The sequence below is a fragment of the Gymnogyps californianus genome, chromosome 2, assembly GCF_018139145.2.
Source record: "Gymnogyps californianus isolate 813 chromosome 2, ASM1813914v2, whole genome shotgun sequence".
Lineage (NCBI taxonomy): Eukaryota > Metazoa > Chordata > Aves > Accipitriformes > Cathartidae > Gymnogyps > Gymnogyps californianus.
In genome coordinates this window covers 25,737,975-25,764,983 of record NC_059472.1, presented here as the reverse complement: position 1 = coordinate 25,764,983, position 27,009 = coordinate 25,737,975, and the positions used below count along the sequence as shown (strand labels likewise).

Here is a 27,009-nt window from a genome sequence, read left to right as displayed (position 1 = left end):
CTTCGGGGCAGGCGGCAGCGATGAGCGCGGAAGCGGCGGACCGGGAAGCCGCGACTTCCAGCCGGCCTTGCACGCCGCCGCAGACCTCCTGGTTCGAGTTCCTGCTGGAGGAGGCGCTGCTGGAGCAGCACCTGCAGAAGCCCTCTCCCGGTGCGTGTGGCGCGGCCCGGCTGGCGGGCCACCTCCCCTCGGCTTTGGGCGCGGCCTGGCGTCGCTCCCCGGCTCCTCACGGGCCCCCGGGAAGAAACGCTCGCTCGTTTCCCTGCGGGCCCCTGCCCTCGCCGCTGCGGCCTGCAGCTCGGTCGCTGTCTCCGCCTTCCCGGGGCCTGCTGCTGGGGCTGCCGGCCGCGCACCGGCGCCGCCTCCCGCCCGCCCTCCTTCGTCTCTCCCTTGCTCCCTCCCTGGCCTCTGGCTTTCCCCCGGGGAGGCGCCGCGGGGCTTTGCTACCCCGGCGGAAGGGCAGGCTTGGGCGCGGAGGGGCCGCCGGCGGGGCTGTGAGGTGGAAGGGTGGCGGTGCGGAGGGGACTGCTGCCGGGGGCTTGTGCGCTGTGGTACTGGCGGCTCCGGTGGTGGGGAAGTCACGGTGCAGAGGGTGAGACAGGACGCCAGGCCCAGCGGGCGTGCAGCCACGGCTGTGGAGCGTTAGTTAACACAAAGAAGAATGTATTTTTCTCGTTTTACATTAACTTTCCTATTTAGTAACTTCATTTCTCCATCTTTCCTGTGTGGTATATCACTTTTCCTTTCGTATATGTGAATTTTGTTTGCGGAAATGTGGCAAGTTGTTCATTTTTACAATGTGAAGTGCTCTTTGTAAAAATCATTACAATTTGCAGCTGGTTTTCTCCCATTTAAGTCTTGCCAGTGCCAGGAACTAGAGTCCTCCTAAAGGTTCAGTGCTAAAATTGCTCTGTCTTCTTAGACCTGGAATGAATAGAAACCTAGTCTGATGTATTATAAGAAGCGACCATATTTAAAAGTAGCTGATCTTTTAACGATCATAAGTGGGAATCATCTTTTTCAGTACCTGAATTCTACAAGCAGGTGGAGGAAACAGGAAAACCTGGGACAATATTGCCTCTACAAAAAGTAAATTTAAGGATAGTCAGGCTATATCTTTGTGCTTAGGTCTTACGCTGCTATTTTGACATTAAAAGTAATGATTAATACTGGTTTTATGTTTCACAAAGTTCAGTGAGAGTGTAATAGCTATGATTTGGTTTCAGTTTTTCAAAACCGCTCAAAGGTACTGGAGAGACTGTCTTATTGTAAGGGAGAGATTTGGGGGCGCTTTTTTTTTTTAATCAGTCTGGAAGTATCTTCTAAATGTATTCAGAAGTACCAGCAGTTGCTTGTAAATATATTTTAAAATACAGAGGAGAATTACAAGTAGGTATATATTTTTACAAGAGCTAACTTATGATTTCAATAAACAACATTTATTTTCTGTAGATGCAAGTACTGAAACATAATTAATACAAAATAGTGAAAATAAATAAAAGTATGAGAGTTTGGTTACCACGGTCAAGTAAACTTGAAGGTTAAACAAAGATATGTTAATAGTCTGATTTGAGTCAGCATAAGCAAGATACCCTTTGGGATTAGAATCTGCCAGGTGAAAATGTCAGCCGTATAAATGACAAGGAGATAACATCCCTGTTTATAGCTGCAACAAGAAATTAATTTCTGGGCTTACAAAGAACTTGAAGAGTGGTTGTGTTTTTTGCAGATCCACCACCTGTACAGCTGATTGTCCAGTTCTTGGAACAAGCTTCGAAACCATCAGTGAATGAACAGAACCAAGTCCAGCCACCACCTGATAACAAAAGAAACCGCATTTTAAAACTTCTTGCTCTTAAAGTTGCTGCTCATCTGAAGTGGGATTTGGATGTATTAGAGAAAAGGTATAGTCTGTACATCTTTATGCTGAAATTACTAAACTGAAGTGGCTTGAGATCTTTATTTTAATAAATGGAAACCTGTCTTGCTCCCTTTTCTGACAGTATCTTCCTTACATTAAGAAGAGTCTTGGGTGTGATAACTGAAATCAAGTTCGATTTCGTCTTAGAGTTAGAAAAGGGTTTTGATAAAGACAATGTCTGTGAGCAAATCAATACTGTTTATAATTTAGAGAGGAATAATTGTGGGTCTTAGACCTTAAGATGTGCACATCTAAACTGCATAAAGATGAATTTTAGGTTACGTTTTCTTTAGTGACAAAACTAGCTTAAGTTTCCCCATTCTGACATGCTTGAAGTTGGGAGGTCTTGCTCCAGTTTTGTTGATGTAAAGAACTCCATATATCTGCAGACTTGATCACAGAACTGACTGTGGTTGAAACAGACAAACTCGACCTTTGCATTTTTTCTTTGAATTTTTTAACCCAAATAATTTCAGCTGCTGAATGATCTGATGAGGTAGAACAGTGGGGAACTTCTTTACTCTGGCAGTGCTGAGCATATTAGGGAGCTGCACTTCAGCAGTGTAACATCTTAGTGGGGCAATACTTGCCCCAGTTGTAACTTGCATAGAATCATAGAATCATTTAGGTTGGAAAAGACCTTTAAGATCATAGAGTCCAACAGTAAACCTAACACTGTCAAGTCCACCACTAAACCATGTCCCTAAGCACCACGTCTACATGTCTTTTAAATACCTCCAGGGATGGTGACGCAACCACTTCCCTGGGCAGCCTGTTCCAATACTTGATAACCCTTTTGGTGAAGAAATTTTTCCTAATATCCAATCTAAACCTCCCCTGGTGCATCTTGAGGCCATTTCCTTTTGTCCTATTGCTTGTTACTTCGGAGAAGAGACTGACACCCACCTCACTACAACCTCCTTTCAGGTAGTTATAGAGAGCAATAAGGTCTCCCCTGAGCCTCCTTTTCTCCAGGCTAAACAATCCCAGTTCCCTCAGCTGCTCCTCATAAGACTTGTGCTCTAGACCCTTCACCACCTTCGTTGCCCTTCTCTGGACATGCTCCAGCACCTCAATGTCTTTCCTGTAGTGAGGGGCTCAAAACTGAACACAGTATTTGAGGTGTGGCCTCACCAGTGCTGAGTACAGGGGGATCATCACTTCCCTATTTCTGATACAAGCCAGGATGCTCTTGGCCTTCTTGGCCACCTGGGCATACTGCTGGCTCATATTCAGCTGGCTGTCAGCCAACACCCCCAGGTCCTTTTCTGCCAGGCAGCTTTCCAGCCACTCTTCCCCAAGCCTGTAGCATTGCGTGGGGTTGTTGTGACCCAAATGCAGGACTCTGCACTTAGCCTTGTTGAACCTCATACAATTGGCCTCGGCCCATCAATCCAGCCTGTCCAGATCCCTCTGTAGAGCCTTTCTACCCTCAAGCAGATCAACACTCCTGCCCAACTTGTTGTTTGCAAACTTACTGAGGGTGCAGTTGATCTCCTTGTCCAGATCATTGATAAGTATATTAAACAAAACATTTGGCTTGCAGACACCTTGGAAGAAGAAAGTTCTTCATTAGATAAAACTTACATTGACTCTGAGTGTGTTAAAATTTCTTTAAGACAATATAACTTCTTTTTTTACTTCTCTTGCATTGATCTGAAAATCGTATGTTCTTTATGATGTTATATAGAAATTTTTTAATTTCAGAAGTATTTTGAAAAAACTATATTCCTTCAAATTACTGGCAGGGCTTGTTTCTTCCTATATACTTTTATTTGTATTTCTCATTTGTATTATAATTTTTTTTTTTTTTAATATAATGTGCTATAATGAGCAGTAAAAGGGTTTGGAATGAGATGTCCTTGATTTTTACCTATGAAGTTCTTACTTCCCCCCGCCCCCCAATAATATTTTTGTCATCTGTTAAGCTACGTCATATTTGTCTGCCTCAGTGAAGTGTTGTGAGGCGGGATTACCAATTGCCAAAGTACCTTTGGAAGATACTGCACAACTGCAGAGAATGAACAGAAACCTTTATTGTGGTTAGTTGTGAAAATATTGTATGGACAAAAGTATCTGGTATACAATAGTTTTTTTTAAATATATGCTTTAGCTTTGAAAGCAGATGTATGTGAATGTGTACAAGAGGGCTGGGGGTTTTTTTTATGGCTGCTTCCCTTCTCACAGGAGGAATTTATACTGACATTTATTCACAGTGTATTTTCTGTCAATTAGTACCTTTACTTCTTAAAATTCAGGTATAATCCTGGTTCAAAAATCAGCCCTACTGTATGACACTATTGGGCTGATTTTGGATTTTGATAGGATTGTTTTGTCCATCTGTGGTGTGTTTTTTTGAGAACCAATCTGAAGTCATTTCAACTACTAATTTAGCGTTAGTAGTTAGAGTTCTTGTTCTGTTAGCTCGTGAAGCCTAAGATTGTTTCTAATTAAGAAACATTCTTTTGTTTTTTAACTGATTGTACCGAAAGGTTCAGTCATGGTAGTTAAAAAGGAATAAAATGACAGCTCGAGCCAAGCTTTTTTCTAAAACTTCTGCTATTATAAACAGTTGAATGATGTTCTACTCTTGCCAATGAAAACAAGATTCCTGGACCTCACATAGTAAAAACAGCGTTTGTTAGTTTAAAGTGATAGCTTGATAACAGACCTGGAGTCTGATATAACACAAGACCTATAATTTGTTAAACAGGAATTCTGGCTTTAGTTGCTAGAAGTGTAATTTCACTGGTTGTTTTCAATGCTGGTTGCAAAGAATGCAAATTTTTCACAAGATCAAAGGTGCTTTGGCAGTAGCTGATCACTTCTAATGTCAAATAATGTCTAAATTAGTAATACTGTTTCAATTGTGTTAAATTATACCTCAAAAGCTTGGAGTGATGCAGTCCAGCCTGCATGCCTTGTCATTTTATCAAGGAACGTTCTGTCCCAGCTAATGTATATTTTACATAATACAGCTTACTGTGCTTTACAGTACCCTATTCCAGTTCCTAGTCTTAGCTTCACTGTTTGCTAGTGGATGCTGCAGAAAGGGAGATAAGCCATAATAGGACAGAGGAATGTTCCCTTTACATGAGTGAAATTCCATTTGCAATGGAACTGTGGTTGTTTACCTTCTGGAATTATGATCTGGGAGTACTTTGAAAAGAATTTCTCATTAGTTGGGACCTGCTGTTATAGGTGACTGGATTATTCTGGGGATGTGTCTGTGTGGACTAATGCGGTGGTGCATAGTAGTAGTAGTAGTTCAGCTGTCAGGGCAACGTTCCACTTGGGCTTAACTTACACTGCTAGTACTGGTAACTGCTTTACATACCTGATCTAGAATGCCGTCTGATACAGAGCATTACATTATGCTAAATAAACATACTCCTTTTACTTCAATGGGATGTTAAGTAATAATATAGTACTGAATAGTAGTGTACGTTATTTAAACATTGCAGAAGTAGGATTACTATATGAAGCATCTGATTCTCTTCTTTTTTTTTTTTTTTTTTTTTTTTAATAGCTTGTCTGTTCCTGTATTGAACATGCTACTGAATGAACTTCTGTGTATCAGCAAAGTTCCCCCAGGAACTAAACATGTGGATGTAGACCTGTCCAGCTTACCCCCAACCACTGCAATGGCAATACTACTCTACAACAGATGGTAAACTGCTTTAAGGCAATAATCTTAAAATCATGATAGAACAAAGCAATGTTTTCTTCTGTCTATATACTTGTACATAGAAGGAGAAAGCGTCTCAAAGTAATAATAGTTTTGTGACCTGTAGGTAGGTTGCAGTGAGGAGCTGCGTCTGAAAAGCTATTCTACAGCTGATTTTGTTCCCTAAAAAATAGTCAAGGTAGTGGTTTGAACTATCACCTTATAAAGACAAAAATCTTGCTGTCTTTTAGCTTTTTATGGATATAAGAGCATTTCTTAAATACTAGATGTGCTCTTGAGTAGAGGATGTATTCTCATGGTATAATGTATCTGAAATGATAAACTTATGTTTTTAAGAGGCGTATAATCTGCTTATTACACTTCTGAGGCTAACACCATTCTTTGCTTAATTTCCTTCCCTATGTAGGGCCATAAGGACCATCGTTCAAAGTAGTTTTCCTGTAAAGCAAGTGAAACCTGGTCCACCTCAGTTAAATGTGTAAGTTACAGGTATAATTCATTTGGATTTCCTGTGTATTTTGTAATCAGAAATTTAATTTCTAAGTGGATTAAATCATGTTGTTAACATACAGTTGCTTAAAATGGCTAGTTGTAGCATGGAAAACATGCATTTGTTTCAAGTACATTCTTATTTTCCTGTCAGATGTGCTTGATACATATACATACTTGTCTGTCGTTCCACTGTTTTAATGTGTTATAATCTCTGTGACTTCGTAGAGGTATGAAAAATCATGGGAGAAAGGGAGATGGCAATTTGCCTAGGCAGAATGCTTAGTCTCTAGTTTAGACAAGGTACTTTTCTTGCATCCTGTTTTAACTTACAGTAGCTTGCTTAATATAATTGTTTTATTATAGCAATTAGCCACATTATGTATGATAACGTGAAAAATAATGAAGTATTTTTGTTTGCTTCATTAGGCAATAATTTGTAATTTAAAGTCAATATTCATTTTGCATTCTAGAAGCTGTGTGGCTTTAGTTACAACCTGTCCTTGGAATTGACTTTTATGTTATAAATTTACCTGATAAAGTTGGGAGTATCTCAGTGGTACTTTTCATGTGGTTTATGTTAATTTTATACTCTAGCATTAGGCCATACTTGTTTGAGAGAGTCAGTTAAGTACGTTGATTAAAAATACTACTACTCATTTTACTGTAGATCTGTTATTGTCCGATATGGATCAGAGTCTGATCCTGAATCAAAAAATTCTGTATGGGGAAATAATTTAAAAATACTTTTAATTTTTACATAAACACATGAACACACTTCTGCCCCTGGCACATGCTCGAGAAGATTTAAGTAGTGAAGCATCAAGAGACTTGAGGCTGTGGAAGCTGATTTCTTCATGATAGTTTTGCTAATAATCTGATTTTTAAAGAAAAAAGCAACAAAAACTTTGTAACTTCCATTTTATTGAACCACAGTCTCATCCAAAATCATCTTTTCATTATATAGTTCAGTATTTTAGCTATAGATAGAGAAGAACAGTCAGTGGTCCTGCATAATGATGTTTAAAATGTAATTAAGCAAAACTTACTATGAATGAATTGTGGTGTAGAACATGAAGTAAAATAACATGCAGGTTTGCTTTATAATTGAGATCTTGACCTCTTCTCTCTATTTTCCAGGATGAACCAGATGCAGCAAGAAAAGGAACTAACTGAAAATATTTTGAAAGTGGTGAGACTTTTTCCCCCTCTTATTTTTGCTTGAATTTATATGTAAATATGAATGGACAGGAAATAAACAATTGCATCACAGTTTTGTTGGATTCAGTACATTTATATTATATTTTCTACAGTTCCACTGTGTGTGTTTTGGACAGTGTTGTCTCTGCACTGCATGTAGTATGGAATTTGTTTTGTGTGATTGAAGTATTCTTTCATCAGCCCATCCTTGGAGCCATATGAATTGAGCAAGCCTCTACAAAATCAGTGTGTGATTAGTAATTAAGACCATACCATGCTTGAGCTGCAAAATGATATGGCAGCAAAATTCAACACTGAAAATGTCTTTTAAAAGGATTTAGTAGCTGAGTGTTTTCTGTATGTAGCTTTCGACAGAATGCTAGTTGTGCCTAAAGCGTTTCCCTTTGAGAGAAACAAGAAAGAGGAAGAACAAACCCTCTACTTCCATAAGTAGCCTAGCTTGTTTTCCTACTCTTGTACTACTTGGAATCAGTTAATAAATTTGTATTATACATTTTCTACAATTTTTAACTTTTTAATATTTTTTCAAATAGATGAGCATGAATGATGTTTAACTGTTTTGCCAATTCATCAAAATTTTTGAAGAAATCTTGCTGTTCATGTAGAAGCTGGTTTTGTTTCAGCTGTGAAATAGTAACTTAGAATTTACAATCTGACTGTTGCATAACTTAATGCTCCAAAAATGGACAAAAAGGAGTAGGTGAAACAGAAAAATGTTTTGTTTCAATTGGAAGTAAGGGTTCGATCCTGTTTCTCCAAGTACCTGAAACTGAAGTAGAAGTCACAAATTTCTTTATTGTGCAAGAAATACAGGAGCAGATTCTACATAGTGATAAGACAGATGTATAAGGACAATTTCTTTTTTACTATCCTTTTACTGTACTGTTACATTTCTAGTGTTAATTTAAACCCAGAACTAAACTCAAAACCAAGAGGTTAATTTTTTCAATGCATTTGAACTATTACAGTTGAAAGAGCAGGCTGCTGATTCCATCCTGGTTCTAGAAGGAGCACTTAAATTAAACAAAGATCTTTATGTCCACACTATCAGAACTCTGGATTTATTAGCCATGGAGCCTGGTATGGTGAATGGAGAAACAGAGAGTTCCACAGCTGGACTGAAAATCAGTGCAGAGGAGATACAGTGTCAGGTAGCTTACATTCTATCTAAAGCTTTCAATTTATATCTTATTTCTTTAGACAAAGTGTTAAGTAATATTTTTGAAATAAATTGCAGTATTTTTCTATTAATATTTCCTGTGTTCTTTTTTTAATGCAATGAGATATTATTGACTTCATTTTTACATTATTAGAACTTTTTTCAACACTGTAAATATTGTTGCTCCCCACTCCCCTGCCCCAGAGTAAACCGTTATATGGCAAGGACAGCTTATTGCATTCTTCTTAACAATTATGTGGAAATCATTCGGTAATTTTGTAATGCCTGTGCTGAATTACTCATACTGAGATCGCAGTTAAAGAGGAAGCAATTGAAGTATGTGGGGAAAGGTATGCAGTGTATGTCGGTACCTAGTTTAAAGTATGTGTAAGGTTTAAGCTGAAATACTTAATCTTGATGTAAAATGTTAAATAAATTTCCAAGATAATGTGTTTTTATATCAACACTGTTTGCAGGTTTGCTATGATTTGGGTGCAATCTATTTTCAACAAGGATCTACAAATGCAGCTGTTCATGAAAATGCTAAAGAGAAGTTTTTCAAAACAAAGGAGTTGATTGCAAAGGTAATGAGTGTTTATTAGCACATATGTTCAAATCTTCTAAAAAAAAAACTTGTCTAAATTATTGCTTTCTTCTTTAGCAATTTAATAGCTGTTAATGGTACACATGGCTTTTAAAGAAACTTCATGGGATTTTGACAGCAATTTTTGTTTTTTCACATTGTGCCTTTTTTGAAGTTATATTAATCAGCTGCAATATATTGCTGCTTTGTTCTACATTTTGTAATGAATATTCTCTTACACAAATTGTATTGATACAAGAAAGGCAAGAATAACATCTCTGGTGCTCATATTAAGTCGACTGAACAGTATATTCTGTGTCCATTGTGGTATTTTGATTGTGGTGATGTGTTTTTTTGAGGAAGGTAACCATACAGCACTTCTATTCTTTTTTATTTAACTTTTCCTTGGAAATCAGATTGCCTATGTTCTGACCTTTTAAAAAATACAACATTTTAATTTGCAATTAAGGTATGCTTCCTTTTTTATTTTGCTTCATATTTATATTCCCAAAACTGCAAAACTCAGATTTTTATTTAAATAGACAAAACATGGTCTAAGCTGTAAAGAGCACATATAAAAGTATGCTTTTAAAAAAGGTGTGTACGTGCACATTCTTTTGTTGTTTTGTTGTTACTTGAGGAAATTGTGAGTCTCCGTTTGTGTTTCTGAATTAAGCTTATGTTTCATAATATTTTGGCCACTGAGATTTGATTAACTCTTACTTTTCAGAATGGTTCATCATCGCTTCATTTTACCATAGATGAAGAACGATTAGCGGGGTACTGTCAAGCTTGTGGAGTTCTTACCTCCTCTTCTGATGATGCATCTCAACAGACAACCCCTTATAGTCAAATCCATAGCTGTATGAAATCTGGCAACTATCAGGTAGGGTGCTTAAATAAACCCACATATATTTGAGGGTTTTTCTATCATTCCATGTGGATGATTCCACCTGAACTGATAGGGATTTTAATGAATTTAAGTGTTCCACTTAACCATTAACATACTGTTTTAGAACACACATGTATAGGAATATAACATAATATGGTACATATTACATTAAAATATCTTGGATTCCACAGTAAATAGTTCCTACTAGCTGATGTATGGAATTTTCAGGTAGAATGTAATTCTTTGAGTTTCAGGGAATTTTGCTGCTGAGATGTGCAAGTTTGGTTTGGTTTTTTTTTTCCCCTTTGATTCTCTGATGATAGAGAGCTGTTTTGTTGTTTGTTCCCTTTCTGGTTGTTTAATGAATTTTAGTATTACATATGGGTACAAGCTGCTTCTGTTAGCTTGATCATTTTTACCAGATAGAAAATTATTTTGTCTGTATCTTTTGCATTATCCATTGACTATTCCAACTGTGTTTGTGTTATAGGACTTAGTGAAGATATTCCTTGAAGATAATCTAACGCTCAGTTTACCTGTTCAGTTCAGACAATCAGTTCTGAGAGAACTCTTCCAAAAAGCTCAACAAGGGTGAGACACTAAATAATGATCTGTTCAATGATGATGAAAAGCAATTTTCATGAGTTATGTTTTTCATGGAGGGTATACAAAATCTTCTAACAACAAATTACTTATATCCAAGAAACCTCAGCCTTTATTTCTGTTAGCAATAGTCTAAACTACATCTTCCAACTAAGGAGGTATGTTGTGATGTATCTCACTGTGGCCATATATGAGAAAAATTTAATAAGTATTAATGATTTTACCACTTTAGTGATTTTTTTTTTTTAATTATTATTATTATTTATGTCGTAATTGATCATACATATATGTGCGTATATGTAAAAAAGATTTTATAACTAAGTTAGTGCCTCTTTAGAGGTCTTCTAAAACTTGAAGTCAAAGCTGGTCAGGCTAACCATACTAAGCAGTAATATTGTAGGAGACGTGTACTTCATTGGGAACATTGGCAGTGTAGTTACCTGTGATTAGGAGCCTTGTGCACTGCTGAACTAGTCCAGGGCTGAAGGATTAGTATGGTACATTTATAATAAGAAAAAAAATTATAATAAGCAGAGAGAATTAGGTACATTACAAGGGCAGCTTGTGGATGGCTTCCAACTGAGAAATGCTGAGCACATGGCTGCATCCAAAATTCAACCTTCTGTGAAGCTTAGGCACTTGAAACAGGGCTCTGTGGAAAGCATCTCCATATAATCACAATGATAATTCTTCTCTGAAGGGAAGGTGCCTACAGGTATTCCAGTTGAAGTGAGAGAGGCTCAATTTTGCAAACACGTGTGAGGAAAAAGAAGTATCGATGGTGACAGCCTCTTGTGTAAAAGCTTAGTAGTTACTGAATTCAGCTTTCACTTCAGCCAGAGAGGATAGTCATCTCAAATAAATGTCTCTTAGAAGAGGATCTTAGAGGCTGTAGCTTAGCACTGTCTAGGGGTGTTTTCATCTCTGATATGGCCGATACGAAGCGCCTTCAGTGATGAGTACTAGGCAGAGAAGGATGGAGGAGCGTGACTTTGCAATCTAGTCAAGGCACACAGAGAAGGATTAAGAGAAGGAAGCCATAGGTTATGGTTATTTGTTTTGATTTTTGTCCAATGATTATATATTCTGAGATGCATAAATATTCCTGAAGTCTTTTGGGCTGTCAGCCATGCTCAGGCATGCTTGCCAAGAAGTGATGCACCTTTGTGTCAATCACACTGCTCTAGTTGGAGTTCCAGCAGTGCTCAGGCTGAAGCGATAATGAAGTCTGTGTGTGAAACAGTGCTGTGGACAGGGAGGGAATTTTCTTTTAAAGAAGGTGAGGTCCTGGGTAAACTGAAGTAGATCCTGAGTAAAGTTGTTCTGAGTGCAGTCTTGGACAGAGGCATGCGCTCCAAACTTGTCTTGGGATCTGACACCTGGAGCTTTGCTGTGATACCAACTATGTGTTTGTCAGAGATGTTCTGTGATGTTCCGTTTTGCGTTCATGCAGGAATGATGCTCTGGATGAAGTTTGTTTCAAAGTCTGCGTGTGCAACACAGTCTGTGATGTATTACAGGGTCGAACAATTGATATTCAGTTTTGTCAACTGTTCCTGAAACCCAGCAAAGAGAAAATAGACTTCCTTCTTGAGGTAAGAAGTTATCTGAAATTAGAAGGGGAAACGGTATTTAGTGAGAGATCTCTTTCCCCGTATAACTGTATTATTGTTGCAAGTAATGCTCAAATTTCTGAAGCAGAGAAAAATACTTTGTAAGGTAACTTCTCAAACTTTATTCAACTTCTTTGCAGTTAGTACAATTACACTCTGTGATCAGTCTTGCATCTATGTTTATAGCTCCGTTTCCATCTGTTGGGGAGGAACCAGTGTTGACCTGTTGCTTCAGCTTGGATTTGAAATTGCTGCTATTCCTGACATCATTAAATTATATAGAGACATTGTTGAATGCTTCTTTTCAAGAAAAAAGAAACAAATTCTCCAAGACAGAGAGAGATACTAGAAAAAGAAGTATCTGTTGAAGAGGACCACTTTCCCTTACCAACTTAGTTGTAAAAGTTAGCATGTCATGAAATGATCCTGAGTTACTGTATGTGAGACCTAAACTCTTACCCTCAGTGAAGCTTTTTAGGAAACTGTTATTGCTCAAACGAAACTTCTTTTGTTGCTTTGCTGTTATTTTCATATCTTCTTTTCTTAATTTGAGCCTTGTCTTTTGCTTGTGTCTTCAAGCATGTGGCAAAAATTGACTGACAGTACTCTGTACTTCAGGGCAAGTAAAAGCTGTTCCATCAGCTGTTCATATTAGGACTTAAACATGTTTCTTAAAAAAAAAACTTATGTCTTGCAAGCTGGCAATTAAGTTCAACTGTCTAGTTATCTTTCAACTGCTGCTTTTTTTTCTTTTAAACGTTAGTCCTAGTGAATCTTATGGTTTTGCGCTTAGAAATGTTTTAAACTCGGGTAAAAGGGCTTTGTTATGTACTTAATGATCTTGTGAGGCTGATTGATACTGTGACACTCGGCGTCAGCACACCTAAATATCAGAGGAGTAGGAAAAAGCAGTATGAATTGTGTTGCAGGGAAGATCACAGTTGTCTGAAACAGCCTGTCTTGTGTACAGGTTGAAAGAAACTGATCGATCTGTCATGGCTACAGTGTTTATCAGATAACTTTGTTGCCTCCCCTGAGAGAGAGGGTTACTGGCTGATACTAATTGTGAGTCAGAAAACTGGGCAGTAACACTATCTGTAACTAAATATTTTAAGAGTTCCAAGGGGCTGTGTAATTATTTTCTGCTTTCTTTCCCAGGTTTGTTCAAGATCAATAAACTTGGAAAATGCTTCCGAAGCGTTGAAGAGAAAAATGGCAGCATTTCTCAAGTATGTACCTATATTAAGATAACATGAATTTACGCTTTGTAAGCAATGTAATACAGCACAATAAATGTTTTGAGAACTTATAACTGGAAAAATAAGCAGCTTCTTCCTGCTCGTGTATTAACTTCTTTATTTGTTTAGAAACTTGTGTTTGGGTTTGGAAGATCTTCAGCTTGTCTTCATGATTTCATCTCATGAGCTGTTCATAAAACTGCTGAAGGATGATGAACGGAAGCTGCTCATTGATCAAATGCGGAAGAGATCTCCTCGAATCAACTTGTGCACGAAACCTGTGACTTCTTTTTATGATATCCCAGGTAATTTTCACAGCATTCACTTATATGCAGGCAGTTACCTGTTTCCATGCTTGACGTTACTATGTGCAGGTCTGTTCTCAGAAAAAGTTTAGAGAGAATGTTTTTAGAGAGAATGCTTCCCATTTTTCGTTGGTGGATGTCCTACTTGTTCAAGAAGGTGGCTGTTATTGCTTGTATTTTGCTTGTATCTCAACTGAATATAATAGACATGCTCAAATGAATGTGTCCTAGCTGACCAAGTGAGGAGAGGTGTGACAGCTGTTCCCAGAAAGGGCACCCTGCCTCTGGACTTACACCAGCACTAATGCTTGTGTGACTGTGTGGTGAGCTGGGCCAGGAATACCATCTGGATGAAGTTTTAAACCTACCAAAGCGAAACACAGATCTTTTCAGCCAGTTCATTTCCCCGATATAGCTGGCTGGCTGTGCAGCTGCACAAGTCAAAGCTAACATAAGAGATGCCAGATGGTAACTGGACCTGGAAAGAACTTGCCTTTTCAGCTCTAATACAGTCTTGCATTGACTTAAGCCAGTCATGAAAAGGCAGTATAGGAATACTTTTTTTGCGCAGATCTTGAACCTGTTGCTTTACTGTAGCAAGGGTAAGGGAATACTCAGAGCTGCTGGTGTGAGAAAAGGGGGCGTTGCAAGCAGCCCTTTAGGTCGGGGGAGCTGGGAAGCTAGCACAAGGTGTTTGTGGAAGGGCACAGAAGGATGTACGGGGCCTATGAAAGCATTGATGTATCTGCTGTTCTTACTGTATTATGTTTAAAATGTTATCTACTAAAGAAACGTAAGCATCTTACATAAAGAGGAAATGCGCTGGAGACCTGATTGCTTTTCTTCTAGCTTCAGCAAGTGTCAATATTGGCCAGCTGGAACATCAGCTCATATTGTCAGTAGATCCTTGGAGGATTCGCCAGATCTTAATTGAGTTGCATGGTATGACTTCAGAACGCCAATTCTGGACAGTTTCGAGTAAGGTAACTTATTTCATGTGGTCATGAGAGAACGTAATTCAAGGACTGGTTGGGTATCATGCTGCAATGAACAGTAAACGTTTTGTCATAGATCCTTAATGTGATTTATTTTTTTTCCCCTCTCTCTGCACAATGGTGGTTTAATAAGAATGATGATATGTATCTAAACTCACATTCTCTATGAAAAGCATTACAACAAAATGTATAACCTTTTTTTTTTAAGGAATTACTGGCTGCATCACAAGCTTTCCTTGTGAGAAAACAAATTTCTGTAGTTTTTGCTTTCAGTGTTCTGACTAGTTAGCAATATTATTTTAGTTTAAATTCCTGTCATTAAAAGCTGGGAGCAGGAGAGAGGAAGAGATTTTTTTAAGTAAGGATTTCTTGTCTTTTTTAGTTCCCCCCTCCCCCCCCCCCCCCCCAATTATTGCATATTCAGAGTATGAATAAAGTAGGGTAGCTAGCCATTTTTATTGTACTTCTATATGAGCAATACATTACTTCTGATTAGATGTAAAAATGAAAGAGTTGGCACTTAGATGGCAATCATTTTCAATATTTGAGTTTTGTTTATAATGTTTTAAGCAGTGATGTGAATTCTAAAACCTGTTTCTGTGCAAATGTCCTATGTATTTCTCTCCCAGTGGGAAGTACCAAATGTTTACGGCAATGTTATTTTAGGAATCAAAGACAATCTGACTAGGGATTTGGTCTATATCCTTATGGCAAAGGGATTACACTGCTGTGCGATTAAGGTGAGCAAGCCATCTGAAGTTACTGGTGAGTTAGTTTGGACAATTGGATTTTAACAATACTGAAAATATGGCAAGCCCTTTTTGAGTAAAAAGAATTGAAAAATTGGGAGGTGAGGGTGATGTAGTAACAAGCTCTGTGTGTCGTATAATGATTAAATATTTCTGTCTCACGAAGTTCCATCAGTAGAGCAAGGCTTTCCAGTGAGTTGGGCCTGGAGATAATTTCATTCATATGAAGTTTTGATTATGATGTACTAAATCACATTGCATCTAAACCCAGTGGTGATTTGACTTACTGATATGAAGTGCTGTTCTTTTGGCTAACTCTTTTACGTAAGGAATTCATTGGAATGCTGTTTTATTTTCCTTGTAATTGACAATACTGTAGTTTGCTAAACTACAAGGTAAAACCAAACTGTACCTAATATGCTAGTAGTTACTTCTGGTATGTTTTTGCTTAAACTTACTGTTTTGTTTGAAAAATCTGGAACTGTTGGAACTGTTAAGCTTAATAGCAAGTCCAAAGGACTCAAAAATGTAAATAGTAATTGTGAGGATGCTTAAGCAATGCTGATGATAATGGATGCTGAGGCTGGTTCAGCCAGGATAGAGCTGAACAGCACTTTAACTCTTAGTCTTTTCCCTTATGAATCCATTAGGAATCATTAATGCATATCCCTTTTATTGCAGGATTTTGTCCATGCAAAACAGCTTTTTGCTGCTTGCTTGGAGCTCGTGACAGAGTTTTCTCCAAAACTTCGTCAAGTCATGCTGAATGAAATGCTACTTTTGGACATTTACACTCATGAAGCTGGTGCGGGTGTTTCTGGAGAACGTCCTCCTTCTGATCTTATAAGCAGAGTCCGAGGATATTTGGAAATGAGAGTACCTGGTAAGTACACTGCTGTCTTTCCTGGGATGCAGTAAAGCACGAAGCTTGAGAGAAAGGAAAAAAAAAACCCCTGCTTTGTATTGTAGATTTACCATTTAGGTGTATAATTGGAAAAACAACAGTGAAGTTTGACACTGTTTTAGTGAGTCTTTGGAAGTTTGGTTAGTTTTTAGAAGCTGGAAATGAGAACAGCAATATCGTGATGCCTACATATTGTTAAATACTGACAGTTTCTGTTTAGTGCCGCTTAAAGGACTTGAACAGGATAAACATGTCTGCATTTTTACCTGAAGAGTTTTGCTAGTTGTTGAAGCAGTCCGCATGGTTTCACACTGAGGGAGTAATGTAGTACTGTTGTAGTTAGAGGAAGCTGTTGTTGCTCCTAATTTTCAGAGGTGAGGTCTCTTGTAGGGCTAAGCATCATGCTTTTCTGTGATAGATACGGAACAGAAATGGCTAATTAGAGGGAATGGGTTTTCCTTGTTTTCATATAACACTGTTTTCTCAAAAAAAAAAAAAGTTAAGCAAAGAACCCCTTTTCTTCCAGATATTCCTCTTCGACAAGTTATAGCTGAAGAATGTGTTGCCTTCCTATTAAACTGGTGTGAGAATGAGTATTTGACCATGCAAGTTCCATTACCTCTGGTTCAAACTAATCCTTATGTGAAGGTAATGAGTACTCAGTCTCAAAGCCTTGTCAGGCTGTAATTTTTCCTGTTGAAGTCTTTTGTACTTTTAAAATCATGTACCCTTCTGTCTCAAGAGTGTCGAGTTTTGTGACTATAATGAATTAAGTCTGGTTAGAAGACAGCAGGGATAAGCAACAAGTGTGTTTGACGGTTGACAAAAGACATGGAGGCTGTGCTGCAAGAACAGATGAAACAAGCTGCATCTTAGCCCTTGTTGGCTGCCAACTGGGTTTGGTTCCATAAGCATCAGGCATGTGTGGTTATGATCCCTAAGCTGATTGAAACCCTGTAGCACTTCCATAAAGCACTCTCCTCTCAGCTGGAACTCAGCCTAGATTCATGTAGGAGGTATGAGAAGTGTACAGATCTCAGGCTTTTTTTTTTTTGTCTGTTTGTTCTTCTGTTCCTAAGACACTTGTTTTCTAAATGCACTGTAATAGTTCAATTTTTTAACCCAACACCAGTGTCGAATTTCTGGAGACATTCAAGCACTGCCTTTTTTGAAACTTTACTTTCAGAATGGTTTTACAGCGATGTTTTTACTTCAAAGTCAGGCAGTGAAGCTGAATGCAGATCATATTACAGGACAGATTCATTTTTGGCCTGTTCTGCTTACCTGTGGTATTTCCTAATTTCCATTTTGAAGTTCAGCTTTTTCTGTATAGCAGAGGGTGCCAGTTTCAGTTCAGATTAATTATTACATGAAAGTTAAGGGAATTCTAGGGAGCCAGTCTTTGTAAAACCATTTTTAATGGGGTTTAGGTTTTATGCAGTATATTTAAGTAGAGTGTAAAGCTTGTTTTCTGGAGCCTGTAGTAATGAAATATACTCTAAGGAAACTAATAAAGGGAAAAATCGTCTGTTGTTTAATTCCTGTCTTCCAGGTTCCTCATCAGTGTCCTCTGCTGTGAAGTTTAGTCACATTGCTTTGTAGCTTGTAACTTAAAATCACTTGCTTAGCCATTTTAAATGCCAATAATTCCTTTGCTGTAGTCAATATTCAGAGAAGCTGTAGTTACTGTATTTTTTTTCTCTTGCATTGCGTAGCTGGGACAGTTGCTGGCTGCTACATGCAAAGAACTTCCAGGTCCCAAAGAAAGTAGACGGACAGCTAAAGACCTTTGGGAAGTCGTCGTACAAATCTGCAGTGTATCCAACCAGCACAAACGGGGGAATGATGGCAGAGTGAGTTTGATAAAACACAGGGAGTCTACACTGGGCATTATGTACAGGTGTGTTTTCTTAAATTATTTTTAAAGATTGTTTGAATTGTATATTTGACCCCATATTCCCTTCAAAAATTGTCTGGATTTCACTATCAGAGTGGTGGCAGCAGCTAAAGATGACTCCTGAGTGAACAGTCTGCCCACTCGTGGTGTTGGGTATTAGCGGTGGTGTGTTGAGTTTCCTTTTCAGAGAGAGAAAAGGAGTGTGTGGGATTCAGGTCAACATACAGACACCAAAGCATATATGTGTGTGCTCCCATTATAATCGGTGTACATCTTCCAATAAAGTCAGTGGCATCTAGAGGGCAGTTTAGCTGACCGGCTGGAAGTGTCTGCTTTACATCGAATAGAATTGCTCTGCAGACTCCATTGACTGTATCATTTAACTACTTTTATAACTGTATTAAACACCTAGCTCACAGCATAGGTGTCTAGGTTTAGCTTTAGGTTTCTGAATCTAAAGCTAAATGTTATTCGATCTGGAAATTAAATTCTAGTTCAGCTGAGCTCTGGGGGAGAGGGAAAGGAAGAAAATATTCTTGACTGGAGTAATTTCACTGTCAGTTACCTAATCTCTGCAAGCCTTAGCCTTAACTGACTGATTGATTGATTCAGGACTCTCTGATTTGTCCACTTAGTGTTTTCAGCCTGTTCTTAAGTCCAAGCCTGATTATAAGTTGCCTATTATGGTAAATTCTGGAATGTATGATTGTATTTAACAGCTTTCCACATTAAAAACTTGGAAAAGGTGTCCCTGTCAAACTGTTGACTGTTTCTTTCCCTTTCTTGAGCTAATCAGGTTAATGTGTGCCTAAAGGCCAGCTGCTTTTGCTTACGCTGCTGTGGGATGGGTGTAAGAGGGTACGTGCTTGCAGTAGGTTTCAGTTGTATACTCTGGCAAGGAAAAGGAAGCAGTACAGGTGTACTCTAGGATACTGAACCTTTTCTGACCCCTCTGATTCAAACAGTGAAGGGCAGTGACCCTGTTATTGTTATGGAAAAGAAACAGTGAAACCTTTTCCGAACAGGCTGTGCTTGTCTGGATTGTCTTATGGTGACAATTTCTGATGCGGCATGACAAGGAAATCAATGTACATTATAAATGATCACTGTGTACCCTGTTCTGTAAGCCTGTAGGTCATTTTTGCAGTCCTAGCTTGGAGAATTACAGTACAGTTCAATTGCTTTCCCTTTTAGAGTCAATGGTTGACTTACTACAAAGTGATTTTCATGCCTTTTATAGCTTGATGGAATAACAGATACCTCTTATTTAACCTGTTTTAAATGTAGAAGTAAAACTTGCTAGTGACTGTATTAAAAGTGAATGACCTGCTTGGGCGTTTTCACTTACATACCCTGCGTTTGTAAACTTAGAGGTGAAGGGGTATTTTGGCAGGTGAAGAATTTGCTTTACCAACTCTCGTTTCCAGTGTATTAAGTTTGCATATATTCTTTGTTTTGGACAATTACTTACCTGGATATTTGTGTCCCTAATTTAGGAGTGAATTGCTGTCCTTTATCAAAAAGCTTCGGGTAAGTTATAGTGGTCTTGAGAATGTGTTTGCAACCAGAACTTCCTTTTGATATAATATTTTTCTGTACTTTTCCTGTTAAATTCCAGAAAATCTGGCAGCTATATAGGTGTTTTGTATGGCTGAAGAACTTCTGAATTTGCTATACCTGCCATACAGCAGTGTGTAATAGCTTGTAAAAAAAAGTATCCTGAGATCTGTTAACATTAGAGGTATATTTTATTGCAGCTGTCACAAAGCAAAGCATTCCTTTTGGAGGGAGAAGGAAGCTCCTACTTGCATCATAACTAAGTAGCAGAAGTAAGAGGAAGGGAAATTATTTATAGCTTGTGGGTTTGTAAATGCATAGAAAGTTGTAATATACCTAAGCTTGAGTTTCAGGTTAGGCAGTAGCCACAGAAACAACATAAAGATGTGTAAAACTTAAGTAAAGTTTATATCCAAGGAGTTATTCAGGAAAATCTGAAGTAATTAAAGACTTCCTACAGAAACTTTCTTGCGGTATCCTTGCGTTGCAGGATTCTTAACAAAATATTGCCCTATTTTAGTAGGAAATTATAATGATGTCAGAACTTCTTACACAGCTTTGAAGCTTAGGGAAGAAAGTGGAGTTTTGTTAGTTCATGGGAATACTTTTTTTTTTTTTTTCCCCTTACAGGAACCATTGGTTTTAACCACAATATTGTCCCTGTTTGTCAAGCTTCATAATGTTCGGGTTAGTATATATCATAAACATCTTGCTTGGTTTTCTTGAAATGTTTCTCTTTGTAATTTCTCTTACCATCTTTCTTCTCTTAGGAAGATATTGTGAATGATATTGCAGCAGAGCACATTTCCATCTGGCCCTCATCCATCCCCAAGTAAGATGATAATTAAAAATACGATTTCAAAATATGCATTTATGTAACTGGTTTGGTTCCAGTTACTGTCTATTAGTTATCATGTGTTAGTGTGATTTCTACCATGTGAGGGCATCACTGACCCCCGTTCTGTTTGTGGGCAGATTGGTCTGATTGCACAGAGGTTTCTGCTGCTAATTTGATGGTCCTGATGGAGATGCGGATACAAGAAACTGAGGGGTTTTTAGCTGTGTGCTTTACTGAGCTATATGTAACTATGTGAACTATATACTACTTTAATACAAAATAACTAATATTTTTTTTGAGGTGTGTTTGAATAATTGCCAAAATACTAAGTGGCATATGGTATGTATTGATTTATTCTGGCTGGATTGAACTGTATTTCTCCAATGAAGTTTAGAGGCTCTGTGGGGCTAGAACCTCACTGTTTTAGATTCTGTGTATGCATCGGGAGAGATGACTCTTGTGGGAGCGTGTATAATGCTTAGTGTGGCTAATCTGTCTTTAATTGGTCTGATTGAATAGTCTCGTTGTTACTGATGTAAACTTCAGGGTGTATTATAAGGTCAAGCAGAAGAAAGTCGTTTTCAGTGTTACCGGAATTTAGCAGTAGGGTGAGAACAAATATGTTTTTAAAAATGGAGATTCAACATGAACTTCGGGAAAGGCTGCCCAAGCAATGTGCCAGACCATTACCTGCCTTCCTTTCCAAGCTAGTTCCACAAGTTTCCAGAGATTGCTGTCTGTGGCCGTTCTTGCAGATGCTGTGATAAATTTGTAGTGGTTTCAGGTGTTGTCTTCAACCTTCTTGAAACTGAGAACATGTATTCTTGCACAGAACCCTTTTATGGTGTCAGCCACAGATATAGTTCTGACTTCTTGTCCAAGTCTGTGAAGGGTGTGTTTGTTCTGTCAATTTACTGTACTGAAACAATTCAACAGCAGTCTTAGTCAACACTAAATCTTCCCCGGAGTTATTTTTGCTTGACACTTAATGCAAGGTGCTTTGGACTTAAACTAGATGGGAAATCAGATTAGCATTTAAAAAACCCAAAACAATCATTTAGGAATTATTTTTCTTCCTTTTTTCCTTTAGTCTTCAATCAGTGGACTTTGAAGCTGTGGCTGTTACAGTAAAAGAGCTAGTCAGCTATGCATTGACTATCAACGCAAACAACCACTTCTGGTTAATTATTCAGGCAGATATTTATTTTGGTAAGTGAAACCAATGTCTATTTTTAGCATGCGTATAGGGGTACCTTGCTTCTCTGAGATTTGCTTGACATAACCCTCCTTGTATTTCCTCTTATGAAAAGAAGTTTAAGTAATATTTGTTTAAAATCTTTAGATGCAATAGTGTAGGTGAATTTGTCTGGGAGGTTGTCTAAGCTCACAGAGAGACTGAGCTTTCGATGGGTCCTGTGGGCTTGCTTTTAGGGTAAGGGAAACCTTACTGTAAGAGTCACCGTTAACTTCACTGTTTTAGTGCAGTTGGTCCTTGAGTGGTATAATTATGCAAACCCCTAACATTCGAGTCTTTTATTAAGTGAGTGGAAAGTTGTGTGAATAATGCTTGCTTTTAAATGTGGAGATCAGCTTCACTGGAGCAGAAGACGAGCAGAGTGGAGAGGATGTGTATTTTATATAGGGAAGTATCTAGGATTTGTAAATGAGGAAGCATGAACTCCTGATCTGGTATTGGTTGTGATGGGAAGCTCTTTCCTGTTGTTCTGTCCTCACCTGCCACTTCCCCAGTACTTATCCTTGCTCCTCAGCTGGCAGCAGCCAGCAGAATTGGGACATGAAGCATTTCAGATTCTGGGCACCATGACATGCGCACAGACTGTACCAGGGCAGCGGTTGCCTGGGGAAACCTTGCCCAGCCTATGTGATACTATACTTTGTTAAATTATTCCCCAATCTAGAGTCGGTTCCTGGGGCTTACTTTCTAGTGTGAATAAAGAGAGTGCAGAGAGGTAGGTGCTGAAGAATGAACTTTCAGAAGATAGCCAGACAAGTACGGTGCTACCTGGTGTATGTGCTAGAGAAGGACATGGCCACAGCCATCCTCAAAGGTAGTTGGGCATTTCTTCCACTTAAATTGTCTGTTGAGACCGCTCTAGTGAAATCTAGCATTTAAGCCAGATTGTTCTTTTCTGGCAATAAAACAGGGTATGCGCTGTGCCTCTGCCATCTGCTTGCTGGTGCTGTGGGCTATCGCAGGAGGCAGGGTGCATGTTTCCAAATCTCTTTTTTTTTGGACTGCAAGGATGTCTGTGGTGTGCGGTAAGATGCAGTGCAGAAATCCTAGCCTGTTGCTTCCAAAGGAGACAAATTTGTCTAGAAGATGCTTTATAACCCTTGGGGTGAGGGGAGGGGTCTTAATCCAGTGTTTAGCGCTGTCACCTTATATATGGGAGAGTGATTCAAGGTTGTAAACTGGCAGTATTAACTGCTCGTACAAAGTGGAACAGCATCCCAGAAGGAGGATGTTTATGCAGGGAGCCTCAGAAGCTGGTACCTGAAAGAGGAATGCTTGGAGCACTCCTGGCATGTGTCAGGTCTGTATTTCAGAAGCAATGTGGACAAGCAGACTGCTCTCACCGCAGAACCCCTGAAGGCTGTCTTCATGTTGGTTCAGTGAGAACTTACTGGGAGTAAAACTAGAGCTGAACCATGAGATGTGTGTGGTGGCATCAGCTGGCCCTCTCTTAACTCGCACCAACTAAACTCCTTCACTACCACCCACGTGCTAAGTTCAATGAAGGCAAACTTCTTTTCCACTCTAAGGTTGATGGATTTAAGATCAAATACCTGAAAAGTAACAAGTAATTCTCAAAAGGCAGAGCTTCACCTGTGTTGGTAGTTCTCCTGATTGTGTAGTTTTCTGTCACTGTTTTACCACCTCCTGTGTGTCTGTGCTTTTTACACAATGATATGCAAGTCACTTTCCTAGTAGAATTCAGCTATGAGAGATATGTATCTGAATAGTTCTATAAACAATTGATCTGAGTCTTAGAAATAACTGCTGTGTTTACTTTTAAGACCTTATTTTCCTTTTTTCCACTGCAGCAACGAATCAGTATTCAGCAGCCCTTCACTATTATCTACAGGCAGGAGCTGTGTGCTCAGACTTCTTTAATAAGATGGTACCACCAGATGTGTACACAGACCAGGTGAGTTAAAATGGGATTTAGATGTACAAAAATATCTCTTTGGATTCAGTCAGCATCCTGATTCTATGTAGAGACAAAACTGCTCAACACGCACGCATTCCTGTAGCCTGTAAGATTTTTGTCTTGATGCATTTAGGGATATGAATCCTCATAGGTCCATTTTTCTTTGCTTGTTGCTTGAAGGCCATACAAAATCTGAAGCTTCTCCTTTGCTGAAGCACAGAAGGTTTTTCTATTAGTTCGTAGAGACTGAGCGTGCAGAGCTGTCAGCTGGGAAAGCACTGGTACTGGACTCCAGTGCAGTAGCGAGCAAATGAAAAAGGCAAGAGCACACGCATCGCCGTGTGGTGCGGGGATCCCCCAGCTCGTCCCTGCGGGGCTGCACCGTGTTGTGCAGTGCCGGGCGGGCAGACCAGCTCGGGACAGCGCAGCAGCGCTCGCTCTGCCTCACCGGCTGTGCTGGAGCGCTGACCTCAGCCTCCAGCCCGTGGAAGCGTCTGGCTCCCACTGTGCTTCTGGTGCTGGTATGGCACGGATGGAGCCTGCTTGCTTCCACCCATGGTGCGGACGAATGTAAGTGTATTGTCTAAACACTTCTAAAATATTGTCTGCTCTAGCTAACACGGGTGAGGGCTAGGAGTATGGACCACATTAGCAGTGAGATCCAGGCAACACTGGCTCCTTTTCACACACACATTGGTGTTTTTTTCCAGACTCTGACAGTGGGCAGAGCTGTGTCGCAGCGCTGTACAAGGTTGTCTAGAGATGGGTGGGACTGTAACTTACCACTGTCAGAGTGTGCCGGAGCTACAGCACTGTACATAGCATGTACCTGTGTACTTTGCAAGTTGGTGTAACAAGTGGCTTGTCACTTGCAAGCGGGCTGTGAGTGAGAACCCCTTAATAACTGTGTCTCTTGGGGGGAATCTTCAGTCCCGGCCACAGCACGTTGCAGTGACATCTTGCAGTCACTTTAACCTTTATCCAGGCATTTGTCTTGTTCTTTAGGAAACCGTTGTGTTACTTGTAGACTGCGTTTCGGTAGGCAATAGGAAGGTTATTTACGTACCCTGTCCGATTGCTGCTCCCTTCGTGTTCCTGTCCATACGGCAAGTGAGAGCTTCGGATGCTGTCTGGGATCCTGAATGTTCACAGCCCAGCCTCAGCTGTGCCTCGTGCCGGGCTACAGTGGCACAGGAGTGCCAGCTGGGACCACCGTGCTGTCACACAGCAGCACTGCTGCTCGCCAGCACCTGTCGGCTTTGGTGTGAGAGTGTTAGTCCGGGAGCCCGCTTGCCGTGCTGTTCCCACCCAAGCCAGGCCTGTTCTGTGGGCGGCAGGAGATAAAGGTGAAGCTTTTTAACAGAGCACAGCCTGGCGCTCTTACCAGACAGACAGTGCTTGGTTCTGTAGCACACATCGTACCCTTGTGAAGTCTCCGAAGTGACGAAAGCTCGGTTGATGAGTGGATGTGCTAAAACCCAGGAATTGTTGGGGGGGATTAGAAGAATGTAGATAGCTATTTAGCTGGTCCCTTGTATTTAAAAAAAATAAATTGCTGTTTGTGTTACAATACTAGCATTTCAAAACTTGTGGTTTTTTTTAACCATTCTGTAGGTGATAAAAAGAATGATCAAGTGTTGTTCTTTACTCAACTGTCACACCCAGGTAAGAGGCGAAACATGGCATTAAGTAAAACATTCGTTTATAAATATTTTGATGTTAAAAGGGAGGGGGGAGAACTTTCTAAAAATTAAAAACTGAATCCAACTTTCCTTGTAATTGCAGTCTGCAATAAACTAGATTTTGTTGTTACTGTTGCTTCTAGGACACTAAAAGGACCAAAATTAATGAGTAAATAAACATATACTTGGAAATGTTGTAAAAAGTAGTAGTAGTCTGCGGTGTGTTTGTCCCATTTTTCTCTTAGGGTATCTGTGGGGTGGTGTTGGGAACCTGGCCTTGTTCTTCGTGATAACCGCATGTGGCCATTGTTGTTCAGTGGGATTGTTCATTCTTCAAGAAGTAACAAGGCTTGTATTAGGCCCTGATTTAAGAGCTATTAAATGGATTTAGAACCTTGGAAGCTGGGTCAGTCCCTTCAGATTTGAGTAAAAACCCTTCTTCTTCCTTTTAGCTACTACTGTTGTTGATATTTCAGCATGAGTTGGGTATGCTCTTGAAGTTCAGGTGCTCAGAACTTGCTTGCTATGGAAACAAGCACTTGATTAGGTCTAGAAATGGCGTGGGATTACTGAGGTGTTCTCTGGAAGATTTCAGTCTGGGGGGAATTAAGGCTGTCAGTCACCTGTGAGTCTTTCCTTACAGGTAGCTATTTTATGCCAGTTCCTCAGAGAAGTAGACTATAAAACTGCATTTAAGGCACTGCAGGAACAAAACAGGTAAATGTTACAACAAAGTTTATAAATATGTATACACAATATGTGAATGTGTTAGCTAACCTAACCTGTATTCTCTTTCAGTCATGATGCCATGGATTCTTATTACGAATACATCTGGGATGTCACCATCTTGGAGTATTTGACATGTATCCTTTCACTAGAACACCACTGCAGAAAGCTCATACTGGATGTTCATGGCTGGAAAAAGTCCATTTCCTACCCGAGTGTCTTTTCTTGACTCACCCTCAGATCTCCACCACAAAAGAGGCGAGACAGACAAGCGGCAGATAGCAGTAAGTTAACACAGGGTGCTTGGGGGTAGTGGGATTTCCTTAAGTGTGTCTTTCCCTCCCTGAAACCGCCTTTGGAAAGAATCGCCACTTCCAGTTTTAATCTCGTTGCATAATTCTTAAGCGAGTGTGGATGCTGATGTGGAGTTCTTGCTCTAGGGGTGGGGTGGCATAGCATGTTACAGAAGTGTATCGCCCATTGAACTAGTGCTGAAAATGCCTTGTAACGCAACAGCTGTACTAGAATGACTGTTGCTAGTGATGTCTCCTCTTCTGTTTCCAGATAAAAGCCATTGGCCAGACAGAGCTGAACGCCAGTAATCCTGAGGAAGTGCTACAGCTTGCTGCACAGAGAAGAAAAAAGAAGTTTCTTCAAGCAATGGCAAAACTTTACTTCTAGGCTAATGCTGGAAGACTATTGTAAAATGTGTGGAAGTGAAAAAAAGCTTTCAAGACTTTATTATTTTTTAAATTCATTTAAATTTTTATACAACA

General features: G+C 39.4%; 1 protein-coding gene across 1 annotated transcript; it reads left to right on the top strand.

The window, feature by feature from the left end:
- Window positions 1-20: 20 nt before the first annotated feature.
- Window positions 21-27,009, top strand: INTS8 (integrator complex subunit 8). The gene is made up of 27 exons (XM_050892931.1): window positions 21-150; window positions 1,730-1,904; window positions 5,451-5,591; window positions 6,016-6,087; window positions 7,239-7,290; window positions 8,288-8,470; window positions 8,955-9,062; window positions 9,792-9,947; window positions 10,444-10,544; window positions 12,010-12,151; window positions 13,328-13,398; window positions 13,537-13,712; window positions 14,562-14,695; window positions 15,337-15,447; window positions 16,138-16,339; window positions 16,887-17,008; window positions 18,076-18,260; window positions 19,754-19,787; window positions 20,445-20,501; window positions 20,585-20,646; window positions 21,743-21,861; window positions 23,719-23,822; window positions 25,440-25,490; window positions 26,151-26,224; window positions 26,306-26,370; window positions 26,474-26,517; window positions 26,798-27,009. The coding sequence occupies exons 1-27, from the start codon at window positions 21-23 to the stop codon at window positions 26,912-26,914; spliced, it is 2,988 nt and encodes a 995-aa protein (XP_050748888.1). The 3' UTR covers window positions 26,915-27,009.